Source organism: Arvicanthis niloticus, chromosome 8 (assembly GCF_011762505.2).
Source record: "Arvicanthis niloticus isolate mArvNil1 chromosome 8, mArvNil1.pat.X, whole genome shotgun sequence".
Taxonomy (NCBI): domain Eukaryota; kingdom Metazoa; phylum Chordata; class Mammalia; order Rodentia; family Muridae; genus Arvicanthis; species Arvicanthis niloticus.
This window is the reverse complement of record NC_047665.1, coordinates 59,825,785-59,840,060: the sequence shown is the minus strand read 5'-3', so window position 1 is coordinate 59,840,060 and position 14,276 is coordinate 59,825,785. Positions and strand designations below refer to the sequence as shown.

General features: G+C 42.8%; 1 protein-coding gene across 4 annotated transcripts in view; it reads right to left on the bottom strand.

The window, feature by feature from the left end:
* Window positions 1–14,276, bottom strand: part of Celf2 (CUGBP Elav-like family member 2) — an 810,622-nt gene that overhangs the window by 496,589 nt on the left and 299,757 nt on the right. For 2 of the 4 annotated variants that reach the window (XM_076939436.1, XM_076939440.1), the window contains exon 1: window positions 8,845–9,026. The exons of the other annotated variants lie outside the window; for them this stretch is intronic. In XM_076939436.1, coding sequence (XP_076795551.1) covers window positions 8,845–8,897 — 53 coding nt within the window. In that variant the 5' untranslated portion in view covers window positions 8,898–9,026. Of the gene's footprint in view, window positions 1–8,844; window positions 9,027–14,276 lie in introns of those variants that run through there. 4 annotated transcript variants of the gene reach the window in all.

Genomic DNA, 14,276 nt, shown 5'->3' with positions numbered 1-14,276 from the left:
TGCATGGCGGCTCCAGCTCTGCAGCACCACTGAACGTCGCTTACGAATAACAAATAAAGGCAACGTCTTTCCACTTCACAAAATCTTTCACTTTGCTCACCAGGAAACAGAATGAAAGAGGTAAAAGCTCTGCTTCCACAGGCCTCTAACAATTCTTTCTGGCTCAGACATTTGTGTCTCTATAAGAATGAAAAACTAGCACCACAGAAAACACAAAATGGATGGAGCTCTATAGCCGCGGTTAACAGAACACCTGCAACCTGGATTGATTGCGATATTCGTCCCCCCCCCCCCCCGCAAGACTAGTCATATGACTGCTAATGTCAGCGAGTGTCAGCACAACTCATCTCCCAACAGCTGATTTACGTTACAGCTCTAGTTCAAAGAAGGAACACCCGAAAAACAGATTTGTAGTTTAGTCCATCAGCTCTACATAAGGACTGGGAATAAAGGAGCCTTGGAAGAAAATGAGGATCAATAGGAAGAGAATTGCTTTGGTGTGAGAATAACTTGAACGTGTATGAAATGGGTTTTCGGTATTGCTCAGCAGTGGGATTCATGATCGGGGGGGGGGAGGGGGGGGAAGGTGCTTCAGTTTCATCCTACATTGATCATATGATTTTATGGATGGGGGATAGTTAGTTACAATCTGGTTCAATTTCTCATTTTAGAAATGAGAAATGTGTGGGTGTCTATCCACGTATTAGTTCAGCAAAATATGGCAGCCGTGAATCAAAGACCGCAGCTTGGTCCTGTAAAGCAGCTCAGCCTACGGTCAAACCACTTGCAGTGGGCAAGTGTGATGGCCTGCTTTTGATCCTTGGAGCCTAGGTGGTAGAAAAAGAGAACAAACTCTGAAAAGTTGCCCTCTGATTCCACACATGCACTATAGCATGCACATATACATACAGACACAGGTGATTCTTGGAATCTGGGACATTCTGCCTCAACAGGGTCTAGGAAGAGGGAGGGACATGGCACTTTGTGCTTTCTAGTTCCCTGGTGAAATATACTCTCTGACTAGACTCTGCTGAGCTCTCTTTGTAAGTAGCCCTCAGATGTGGCTGACGAACATGATAGACTCGATGTAAGTAATTTTGTCTACTTGTTGTATCTCTTTAAACTACTTGAGTTCGAGTAGTTTAAGTGTAATAGTTTCTAATAGTTTAGGCTGCGTTTTTGAGGTGACTCAGCTCCTGTTAAACTTTCTGCTTGAGAAGGTTTAAGCAGCACGTAAAAGTGCCGGTGAGGTCCAGCCAGTATCTGATCACAGCGAGGCTTACTGCTTGATGAATATCTTTGTTCCTGAAAGATGCATGTTTCTTCTATAATCCAAAGATGTCAAGAATGTATAATTTCCTCCTTAAAGACAAAAAAGCGTTTTTTTTTTTTTTTTGTTGTTGTTGTTGTTTTTTTGATGCAGAGATTAGGAAATTTAGCAATCCTGCCTCTCAGCCTCTGAGGGAGACTAGCCAGAATTTTCAGCTCTAAGACACAGCTGGTCAGATCTGCATCCACACTGACAAACCCTTGGTAATTTTCCACTCTCCTGAGTCTAGGAGGCCTGGAGCTCCAGCCCCACCCTTGATTCCATCATTTCCCCTTCAGTATGCTCAGTCTCCCTATAGAAATCAAAGTAAAGTTGGTACTGCATTGCTGGGTACCCTTGTCTATTGCAAAAGCAGACTGTTGGCTAAAAACTACAGTTAGCACCACATTAGTGTCTGGTTTTATTTATCACAGACAGTCGTTTGGCAGAGGTTCAGACCTGGATCTGATAATGCTTGACCCCTGGATGAAACAAGGGGACTTCCTGCATGCTTAGAGATCCCTGCCTGATCACTATGGGCTTGCTTCTCTTGGTCTCCAGTGATGAGTCCTCTAGATCCAAATGTCCCTTAGAACAACAGTGAAGGAAGATTGAATGCTAAGGACTCTGAGTGTAAGCCCTGAAGCTGAGTTCATCTCAGGCAGTTTCCTGCAGGAACAGACTGAGCCTTCTTGCTGGATACTTGTTTCCAGTAGGGATCGGCTCTCTAAGCCTAGAGCTGGAGTTAGTACTGTGTTTCCTTCCCAGTTCGTTATGATGTCTCTTTTCTATTTGATTCTTCTCCTTCCACAGAAACTTTCCAGCCTATGCTATGAAACTCCCCTCTTGAATTCCTGCTGATGCCGTGCACCATCAAGATTGTACCCTATTGTCTTTCAGATAGGATGGTACCAAGAATAGTTTGGAGCCTAGATCGTTTCTGTAGCAAACCTTTTCTCTCTCCTCCCTTCACTTCTGGTTGTCTCTCTCTCACATTCCCTGGGTCCTCTGGTATGTCTCCTCCAGGCTGCTACCTCCTCTACTTCTTGCTTTAGTCTTGCCTGACACCCCAATTTCTGTCTAACACCCCACTTCCAACAGCTTGTAGGTCTTGGGTGAGAGACAGAAAGATCCCCAAGAGCAACTATTCCCCAAAAGAAATCCAATATTGTTAATATTAAATATTTAGTGCTCAGAGACCTTAGGATTTCCAACTTGAAGCATCAGGATAGAGCTTCCTCTGCAGATACCTATGTTATGTTTACCACCCTCTTGAGCCGGCTGACTTTAAGGCGTCTTCTCCTGCTGAAAAGCAGTTTGGATACACATAAAAGGCAGCGTACGGAAGAGTGGCATCTCTTACATAAACAACTTAGTTCTGCACTGTTGCATTTGTAACTGACTCATGAAACAAAAATATTTGTGTGTTTGGAGTAAGTTACTAAATTGTTTTGTGTACCATGTCCCTCAAAGGCAATAATAGCACTACCCACTTCAGAGGCTTGTTCTAAAGATGTGAGAGGCTACAATGGAGTGCTTAGTGTAATTCCTGGCACAGAGCAGGAAATGGGAGTTTTCCCAGTGGTCCTCTCTCTACCTGTGCCTGGGTCAAAACTCCTTTGGGGTCGAATAGCATATATTTATGTATCATATATTTACATTATTGTATGATCATAACAGTAGCAAAGCCACAGTTATGTAGTAGCAATAAAATAATCCTATGTCTGGGGGCAGTCACTGCAACATGAGGAACTGTATTCAAGGGTTACAGCATTAGGAAGGTTGAGAACCACTGCACTAACCTCTAAGAAGATGAATTTCTGGTTATCAGATGACCAGCCTGCCTCTTCCCCTTGGATACTCAGTTTCTACAGACCCTCCCAACATAGCCTGTAATACGAACCAAAAAGCATCTCCACATGGATGTGTTAAAAACACATGCAGAAGGCTCTCCTGAACAAATTTAAAATTCATCTCAGAAAGTTTATCAGGCATGTGAAAGGGAAATGTGTACTGAGCTCGAGGAATGGATGAAAAAGAAAAACTCATGTCAAGGTCTAATGCATATGTATATGCATATATATGTATAAATAGAGATAGAGAGATGAAGATAGATGGATAGATAGATAGACAGACAGATAAATAGATAGATCTTTCATCGACGTGAAAACATTTCTCACAAGGTGAAAGCTTGCTTTGTTAGTGCTTCCTGACTCATCCAAACATTTAAGGGATGTAGCAAACAGACTATGACCATCTTTTGAGACCCAGTACTCATAGCTTCAAACATCCCTGATGTCTGAACCATCTCCCAGGCTTTTAAATTCTCTCCCTAATACTGAGGCAAGTTTATTAAGTCATGCTACCATATGAGATTAGAAATCATATGTCCAATTATCTGTCCAAACCACTTGTTGGTCACATCTTTAAGTCTCCATAATAGTTGAGGGTTAGCCATGAGCCAAGTCCAACTGTTTTCCTGTTTTTGTAAATAAAGTTTTATTGGCTTATAGCAAACCAGTCTCGTTTACTTTTTTGTCAGCAGCTGTTATGATGCTACCAGAGCAGGGCTGAGCCATGGCAGTAATTGTTCAGCCAGGAAATCTCAAGTATTTACTACTGGCTTTTTATAGATAAAGTTTGCTAATTTCTATTTGCTTGTCTAGAGAGAACAGATTCCATCTGAACAATAAAGAGGCCTGTTTGGCTCCCAGGCAGCATCACAGAAAATTGCCATATGATCGAATCAAGTATTTTGCTGGCTGGTACAGAACTAACACAAACAGGAATTGGGAACCATTCGTTCATTCATTCATTTATTCATTCATTCAGTTTTTATTAAATATGACAGCACCAAGCTACCATGAAAACCCGGGAAGTTATGATGTGAATAATACACAAAGCTTCCAGCCATATAGAGTTTATAGTCAGATGATAGAGATAGTAACCAGTTCATTCATTCATTCATCCATCCATTCATTCATGTCTTACTCTATTATTTATTGTCTGCTCAAAACCAGCAAGGGAATATTTTAGACACTGACTACACATCAATTAAATCTACAAATGCACTCTAATGAGGGAGGAAGAGACAAATAACACGTACAAATACGTATGAACCTAGCAGGGCAGTGCTTTGAGGAGAATATGAGTTGAACCATAAGACCTTGACATTTTTATCATTAAAAGTAGCTGAATATTGAATATTTCCCTGCTTTGAGAGGTAAGCTGGAGAGTACCATCTGGGTGACTTTAGGGTGGGAGCTGGGCAACATCACTAATGTGACGGCCCTGCCAATATCCGTAGAGAGACTTCCGGTAGGGGAGGCAATAACTTATGCAGTTAAGGCTCACAGGAGCTCGGCTGTGTATGTGAGGAAGAGGAGCAACAAGAGCTGCAACAGAGGGAAGAAAGGCAACTGGAGAAGGGGAAACAGGTTCTGTCAGATAGGAGTAGGAAGAGGACACTGGTTTTTCTCCTAGGAAAGTAACAGGATCTGATGGATGACTTCAGGAATGTTTGCATTGCCCACTTGTATGCAAACACAGATCGAGAAGGAAAAGGTTGAAGCAGGAAGAATTGTTGGCAAAGAAAGGTCCATGAGAGTAGAGATCGATCTGAGGGAGCTGGAACACCTTTGGATGTGAATTAACATAAAAAACAAAAACATGCTAAGATATGTGGGCTACTGAGAGCTTCTGCCCTCTGATGCTCAGTTAATGTCAAGAACAAGACTTTGACTCAACTGATGATCAGCATGGGCAGAAACTGCTCTTTTCTCTATTGGAATGGGGGTCTTGTATCCAATTTCTACAGATTTTTAAAGCATCTGTTGACAAAACTCTTATCACAGACAATGGTGAATGGCATTAGAGCACACACCATATGCTTCTGCCAGGGAACCCGTTGATGTAATCAGGCTCAATCTTTGCTTTTCCTAAACATTAGAGACGGAGAATTACTGTGGACCAGTAAACAGGTCAGTGGATCAAAATAGCCAAGTAAGGGGTTTGGAGCAAGAATGCAGTCAGTAAAGGGCTCGCTGCATAAGTCTGAACACTGGAATTTGACCCTCAGAACCTATGTGTGGAAGTTTGGGTGAACAATGTCCCCCATGGGCTCAGGGATTTGAATACTCAGTCCCTAGTTGGTGGCACTGTTTGAAAGGGTTAGGAAGTTGAGCTTTGCTGGAGGAAGTATATCTCTGAGAGGTGGGTTTTGAGGTTTTATAGTCTTGCCCTATTTCCTGAGCTTTCATATTGCTTCCTGCATACAGGTGAGAGGTGATCAGGAAGTTTTGTGCTGCTGTGCCTTCACCATCAAGACAGATGCGATCCCTTGGGAACTATAAATCAAACCAAACCTTTCTCCCTTAAGTTACCTTTCTCAGGGTATTTGTTCAGAACAGCAGAAAACTAGCTAGTATATCATATTTAAGTGGGGAAAGGCCTGGTATAGTGGTATACTCAGCCCTAGTGTTGAGAAGGTGGAGGAAGGTAAAATCCTTGGGGCTCAGTAACTAGCCAGCCCAGCCTAATAAGGAAGCCCATACCAGTAAGACACCCTGTCTCAAAAAACAAAACAAAACAAAACCAATTCGCATAGCAGTGAAGAATGACACCCAATGTTTTCCTTGGACCTCCACAAGCACATGACACACATGTCCATTTACTTGCATACGCATGTGCACTCACACAGAAACACATACATATACGTATATAGATGTAGACATATCCCCCACAGAATAGCCAAAAGCGTGCTTCAGAGTAAGCAAGTGGGAAATGTAAATAAAATGAATAAATGCAACCACTTTATAATTTCTTACCTTGGAAAAGGACTCTACATAGTTAATAGGTTGCCTGCCAAGAAGAGGAGTATAGAATGAACTCTCTGGAGCCAAAGCATCCATGTAAGAATGTTTATATTTCTTAGGTACAAATTTCTGCAGCTTCACTTAGTCTAAGCAAGAAATACTTATGTAAGGGACACATTGACAAGCACAGCAACATCACCAGAGTTCTAAATAGACAGGAACATTATTTTAAAAGGCCTTTGAAGGACTGCATTTTTTAAAGCTTGCCACCATAGCCACACATAGTTTTAAAGTCAGAACCCTGCCCATCTGCTTTCATAGTGATATTAAGTTAATCACCCAAAGAGAATTTTTTGAAAGCACTCTTAAGATATCTTTCAGTCTTAGAAATAGGTTAGTCTTTAAGGAAAGAAAAGGCAAATGAAACCTGTTCATCTACTCCACGAGAGCATTAACAGAAACGTCTTACTGAATCGAATCCCAATTAAAACGAGGTTCAAAGGCCAGTGCGATGGCTCCGTAAGTAATGACACTTCCTGTCAGGCCTCAAGGACCTGAGTTTGATGCCCACGAGCCACATGGTAGGAGAGAACCGATTCTTGCGAGTTGTCTACTGTCTTTCACATATGGGCACTGTGTTGTCTCCCTCCTCTCTCTCTCTCTCTCTCTCTCTCTCTCTCTCTCTCTCTCTCTCTCTCTGTGTGTGTGTGTGTGTGTTTGTGTGTGTTTCACATGTATACATATACAAATGAAGAAATATATATATATATATATTAAAAATTAAGTTCAACCATGCATACAAACAAACAAAAAAATCACTAAAGGATCTGTAAAATGAATCTTCTCATTGAGAAGTCCTGGAATTTAATTAATTAAAGCAAAAAGCTATACACATAAAGCAATACACATGTTCACTGTATTGTTGTCAATACAAGCCAAGGCCTGGAAATAATCTAACACAGAAATAAGATAACAACATATAATTAATATAACAAATAATTACAACAACAAATAAGATAACTTGACAATTTGATGAGCATCACGGACCAGTGCTATGTGGCCATTAGAGCCACAGTTATGATAGCTGGCTGAACATGGATATGCAGGAATTGGGAAAAGATTATAAAATAGCACATATTTATGGGAGGCATGTACAGAAAGTTCTAGAATGTAAGAGTCAGGACCAGGGAGCAAAGGATAAGTCTGGCCAACTGAGCTTGATACTCAGATTCCACATAAAGGCATGTGGAGAAAACTGTCTCTGTAAAAGTCATCCTCTGGTCTACAAGTGCCACCCCTCCCCCATTTCTCTCACACCCCTTGTTGTTAGCTATTTTCTACTCCTAACTTTAACCCAACAAGTGATGTCTGAAAAAGAAAAGGAGAATATCAATCTCAGTTTTGTTTGTTCTTGTTTATGAATATTGCTTTAAAAATAATAAAATCAGGTAAACACTGAGAGGCAGACCTCATAGAAGGGACATAAAAGAGTCAGCTAACATAAGACAAACCTCAGTAGGCCGGTCTGCAGCCACGTGCTTGCTTCTGCTCCTCTGTGTTCTGTGCTTGCTCTGATCTAACTCTGACAAAACCAAGTTTTGGAGGAGGTGTTTGGACAAACATAAAAACTGACTAGAACCACTTTTAATAATAATAAAAACACCTTTGAATTTAACATTTTTTATATTTTCAAAACGGTCTCACAAGCTTTCCCTGAGGAAATACCACTTACAGTAAAGCTGAACCCACCAATTCACCGTGGACACCACCAAGGGTGCAGCTTCGAGGCAAGTGTCATCCCACACGTGAACGTGCTCATTTTAGCTTAGGTTCTAAGTTTTGGAATGAGGAGGTCAGAGGTCACTTTTTACAGTTTATTATTCATTTGCTTAATTTCGATGGGGTTGTAGTCTGACCTCAAACACACTTTATAGACAAGGATGACTTTGAACTCTGCCCTTACTTCCTGAGAGCTGGGGTTACGGTCAGGCATCACGACGCTGAGTTTACATAGTGCTCTGGAACAAACCCAGGGTCTTCTGCATAGCTAGATAAGCGTTCTACCAGCTAGCAGCTTTTACTTTTTTATGAGAGAGAGAGAGAGAGAGAGAGAGAGAGAGAGAGAGAGAGAGAGAGAGAGAGAGAGAGAGAGAGAGAGAGAGAGATCATAGTACATACATTCTACCCGATCAGTTGAGTTTGTATATATCAACTTTTCCAAAATGGACCTGAGACCGGAAGTGGGGGGCGTGGTGGAGAATTCACCAGAGAGATATACAATTCTCTGGACTCTTCGAGTGTGAGCAATAATAAAATTTTTTTTTTTGAAAAAGTTTACTCTTCTATGTGAACTTCCAGAAAGTCCATCATATTCTACTTCATCCCTTCGGTGGCCTCTGAAACAATTCAACCTAAGGACTCATTTCTGCGCCGGCCAGTGTTGGGAACATTGAAATAGCCCTGAACTCTCCTGAAGGAAGCCTGTGTTCTCTCTGCTCTCCTGCAGTGAAACTGGAGCACTTTCATGTGCCTGCCCAGTCTGTCTGCTTAAAGTTGTGTCTGCATCAGAACACGGTATTCCTCTGGCCATGTTGGCTTGTCACTTAAACCCAACTCAGGCATTTTAGAGAATGCCAAGCTCTCTCTCTTTAGCTGGTGGGGGGTGGGCAGGAGCTGGCCTTGAATTGAAATAGCGCGGGAGAGAAAGCGAAGCAGGCCTACCTTAACACTTTCCAGCCTCTCAGGGAGTCCAAGTCAGAGATTAGAGAAACCATTGTCTGAGAGCTGCGGAAAGAAGGCAAATCGGAGAGCAGAGGAGCCTGGACAGGGGCGACGGGGTAGCAGGCAGAGGCAGCTCTGGGCTCAGGCTGGAGCAGCAGCGCCCAGCAGCTCCGCTCTTCCTCCTTCCAGGACTGATAAGCGCTTGTCCTGGCTTTTCTCCACCCCCTGAATCAATCTTGTGCTCTATTACTTCCCAGACCGGTTCCAGCTCTCCACACCACCCTTCAAAAGCCCCCGTAATCTGCTCCAACTGATCAAATTTGACCTTTTTTGTAGCCCACTTTATTCCAACCAGAGTTCTCAGTTAAATCTCTCTTTATTAACTCCGTCCTCCTCGGCTTTCTTTTGGAACAAATACGGCTCAAGCCTGAAGCTTGCAGACTTTAGGAGCAATCATTTACAGATTACTGCGGGCTGTAGCCTTCTCCTCCTTTGGGGGGCTTCTCCTGCCTCCGAGATCTCCTTTCATATTCCCCTCCGAAGACTGTTGAGGCTGCTTTCTTCCCGTCTCTCCCCTCTTCGGTCTGGGACACTGATACCAGGTTTAGAGCTTCCCTCCGAGGCTATAACTGCATTACTGCTAGGATTTGTTTTTTAAAAAAATAATCTGGAGCTGTAGTGCTAACAAGCTCGAATTTATTGTGTTTTCTGGTGTCAATTTCCTACAGTATTTCCCTCCCCTAGCCCCTCAGCCCACATTCTTTTCTCTCTCATTAAATTTAAATAACACAAAGAGGAAAATACACAATCACTAAAGATGAGGTGGAAATGTCAGAATTTCTACTAACTTTTCCTTTTTGTCCTTTATTTAAAACAAACATCGGGCCCCTGAGATGGCCCAGTGGGTAAAATGGGTAAAAGCACTTTTTTTTTTTTTTGCCAAGTCTTTGTTTGATTCCTAGAATCTCCATGGCTAAGGAGAGAAGTGAATCTTGCAAACTGTCCTCTGACCTCCACACAAGTGCTGTGACATTACATACACACACAGTCGCAGTCCCACAGACACACACAGCACAGTCACACACACACACAGTCACATAGACACACACAGAAATGGGCACACAGACACAGTCACAGTCACACAGACACACACACACAGTCACATAGACACACACAGTCACAGTCACACAGATACACACACAATCACATAGACACACAAACAGAACACAATTGCAGTCACACAGACACACAGAGAAATGGGCACACACACACAGAGTCACACACACACACACACACACACACACACACACACACACACACACACACACACAGTGGAAGCAAGCATTTGAACAACTAGACAGGACTGTTTTCCTGTTGTCTGTGGTCCCTGGCTAACCCTTCTGCACTGACAGGGTGAAGGATTTCTTTCTTAGTACATGGAATTCTTATTTTTGTAAGCACAGCCTCCTGGGCTTGGGCTCAGTCTTCTCTGGGGGATGTTGGCTCTTGTTAATGCTTCTCAGCAGCTATGGCAGGAACTCTTCCTCCTGTCACCTGTCCTCATAGAATCCTGGAGGCAGACAACCTTGAAATCATCCAGTCCAGGAGCTCGGAGTGTCACCGTTTTCGTTAGAGCCCAGAGCCATGTAAGCTTTATGTGCACCCTTCTCGTATGTCAATTTCCCTCCTTTTCTTACTCTAATCTTAAAAAGAAAATTTCAGATCATTACCATACACAGAGAATCAGCTTGAAGGAAGCAAATTCTCCAGTGCACAAAGAGCAGATGGAGGTTCTTACCGAGGCCCTTATCTTATTAGAGCGTGGGATATCGCTCAGTCCTAGAGTTGCTGAGCTCTTGAGTAGTGCAAGTGAGGTCCTGGGTTTGAATCCTCACAGCACTAGACAAGAGAAAAGGATTTATTAGGTAGCGCTACACATCGAGAGGCATCCTTTAGAAGGAATGATTCAATGGATGCTCACAAATGCCCTTCTCCTTAAACTTGCCAGGCAAGGGGGTGGGGTGGGGATTAAACTTCCTCATGTGTTAGGTAGAACTCACCAAAAATAAAACAAAATAAAATGGGAAAGGAAAGGAGAGGAGAGGAGAGGAGAGGAGAGGAGAGGAGAGGAGAGGAGAGGAGAGGAGAGGAGAGGAGAGGAGAGAGAGAGAGAGAGAGAGAGAGAGAGAGAGAATATGAATCTACCTTGTAAATACCATGGTTCTTTCTCAGCATCATCAGAGAGAGACAGAGAGCCTGCTTTTGGGTGCTGCCTCTCTTATTGTCAACCGTTCTAGTCACTCCATGTTAAATCTCCTTTCCTCTTCTCCGTGCTCCCCACCCCAGCTCTTAAAATAGTCAGTTAACTCTCAATGTCCAGCTGCCTCTGTTCACAGTCATAAATACCATCCTAATGGCTGTGAATGACACTCTTCAAAAGTGTGACTATCTTGATGCTAAAATTAAAAGATAATTTCATACCTTGCAAAACAAAGCAAAACAAAAAACAAAACCCACCGCCTCTCTGGGACTTCATGCTTCTATCTGGACTGTTTGTGCCCTCTCAGTGTGAAGCTGGGGTCATGTCATAATCGTGTGTAAACATTTACATAACGCTTTTAATCCCTAAGTGCTTCATCCAATGTGGCTAATAGCAGTAGCCTTCGTATAGAGTTTACATCCAAAAGCCTGCCAGGGATCAGATAATTAATAAAGTGTTTCCCCCTTTAGAAAGTTAGGAGGAGAAAAACAAAAGATTATCATGAAATAGTTTCTGTAGTTATAATGACATCATCCTTCTCTCATTAGACCGCTGTACCACAGGGATCCAGGGGGGAGCAATGAGGCCTGAATATTTAGAGTTCAGGGTTAATGGGAAGAAAGGAGGGGTGGGGGGACTGGCTTTGAGCCAAAGGACAAGTGAATGAACATGATTCTAAGTTGCAAAATAATTTGATTTTCTTAGACAGGGTCTCACTGAAACCCAGTTTGTCCACATACCTGTTCTCCAGTCCAGGCAATTCTCCTGCCTCAGCCTCCTATGTGCAAAGATTACAGGCCATCAGCCAGCATGCCAAGGAGTAGTCTTTTTGAGCAGTGGGGTTTTCAAAACTTTTTAAAGGCAGGAAGTAGAATCTCTCTTTCAAACAGAACCGTGCGTCCAGACCTAATGGACGGATAAAGCGAGAGTCTGTTTCAAAGTAGAGAGGCAGGCTGATCTTCCTGTGTGTTGCCACACACATTCCTCATAGCTAGCTTGTTTATGAGACCAGCAACGCTCTCCCCTTCCTGATATAAATGAGGGCTCTGGGGCGTGAAGAAGTGAAGCAACGGCTTAATCCCTGGGCACCGGGCTTAGCAGTCAGGCCTACAAGCCCATCTGGACAATCGCAGCCACTACTTTTTTCCTTTTACAGCATGTAACTCAGGCAGAGAACAGCTTCTTGAGGGTGAGGGTGGAGTCAGGATCAGGTCAAGGCCTCTCCCTGCTCCTCTCAAAGTGCTGGAGGGCAGAACATCCTTTGGAACCCATTTCTTGGAATCGTTTATGGATTATGGAGAGAAGTGATGTACTAAATATTTTGTTTTTAATTTTGAGATTTAATTATCTTACATGCAATATATATTCATCCTGTACTTTAAATTGAGACGGATTTCCTTTTTTACCTTGTCCCTCATTTTTCTGTTTCTGCTACACTGAATGCTCATGTCAAATGCATCGGTTTTCTGTTCCGCCTTGGATTTTTGAGACGGAGTCCCTCTATGTGGTAAGCTGGTCTTGAACTCTTAATGAGCCTCTTGCCTCAGTTCTCCAAGTCCTGGGACCAACTAGATCAGTCTGTTAATTGTTAGGCCATAGAACTATAAGTTTCCCACCAAGTCTGAGAGTGCTTACCGCAGAGAAACAAAATGTTGCTTTGTTCAGATTTGAGCCAGCTTATCTGGAACACAGCAATCCAACAATAAACAGTTTATTCTCAGAAGTAAAATGCTAAGTTTGCCTTGAGAAGCTGTGTTGTTTTTTTTCCTTTATCACTGTGTGAATTGCTGTGAGGTATCATTTTTTGTCTTATTTTTCTCAATTTTGATAAAGCGACTCCTTCACTTGGAAATTAATTATTCTGTGCATTGTTCAGCTTCACACAGAGTCTCACTGTGTAGCGCAGGCTGGCCTTGGACTCTGATTTTCCTGCCTCAGCCTTCTGAATGCTGGGATTGCAGGCATGCTCTATCATTTTTCCTTCTCTGTTTTGAATTTAAAGCATCTCTTGCTCTTTCTTGTCTCCCCCCACGCATACATGTTTGTGTCTGTGTACCTCTTTCTGTGTGTGAATGTATATCTCTCTCTTTCTCTATATGTCTGTTTGTATGTACGTATGCCATGTATGTCTCTCTCTCTCTGCGTCTTTCTCTTTGTGTCTCTATCTCTCTCCTTTCTCTGTGTATGTATGTCTCTTCTCTATATATGTCTCTCTCTGTATATGCCTTGTGTATGTGTGCGTGTATCTATGTGTGTATGTAAGCCTCTGTGTGTGTGTTTCTCACTGTCTCTGCCTCTCTCTTTGTGTGCCTGTGAGTGTAGAGGTCAGAGGTCAACCTTAGGTGGTGTTACTCAGGAGCCATATGTCTTGTTGAGACAGGATCTCTCACTGACTGGGCTAGACTGACTGGATAGCAAGCCTGTTTGGGTCTGGGATTATAACTGTGTATCACTGTACCCAGGCTTTTATGTAAATTCTGGTGCTCAAACTCAGGTTCTCGTACTTGAGGGACAAACACCTTTCTGAATGAACAATCTTCCCAGCCCTGACTTCAGAAGTCAGCTCTGAGATGATGATGATTAAAATTAGATTTTTTTTCCATACCATATATTCTGACTATAGCTTCCTTCCCTCTGCTTCTCCCAGTTCCTCCCCACTTCCCCAGTTCTAAATATTTTTTTTTCTGTGAGGAGAATTCAGTGTAGAGAAGGCAAAAATCCACAATTTCTGTCTGTTCTGCACAAGCAAGAAAGCCCTAGGACTAGCAGCTCCATAGGCTCTGGGCTGCAGGTTATGTAGGAAGCAGACAGACATGCAGAGTCCCAGTCAGGAGACAGTCAGAACTCTGGATTCTGACAGCACACCAGGTCTCTACTGAAAATAACCTTGAAAATCGCTAATCCAGGAGGTTAATGTTAGCCAGTAAGCAGAGCAATTCCAGATTCTGTGGCTCCTTGGGTAGGTTTCCTGTGGTTGAACATGTACCATTGGAATCAAAGGCACAACACTGGAAACTCTCCACGACATGTGATCCATGAGGCAGTCAAATGAAGAAAAAGATTCACCATCAACTGTAAGCTAAACCAGCTACCTACCAGGGATTCAGAAAGAGACTTATGAGGTCTCAGCAGGCTTTTCCTTGTCAGTCAGTGCTCAGATTTCTGGTAGTCA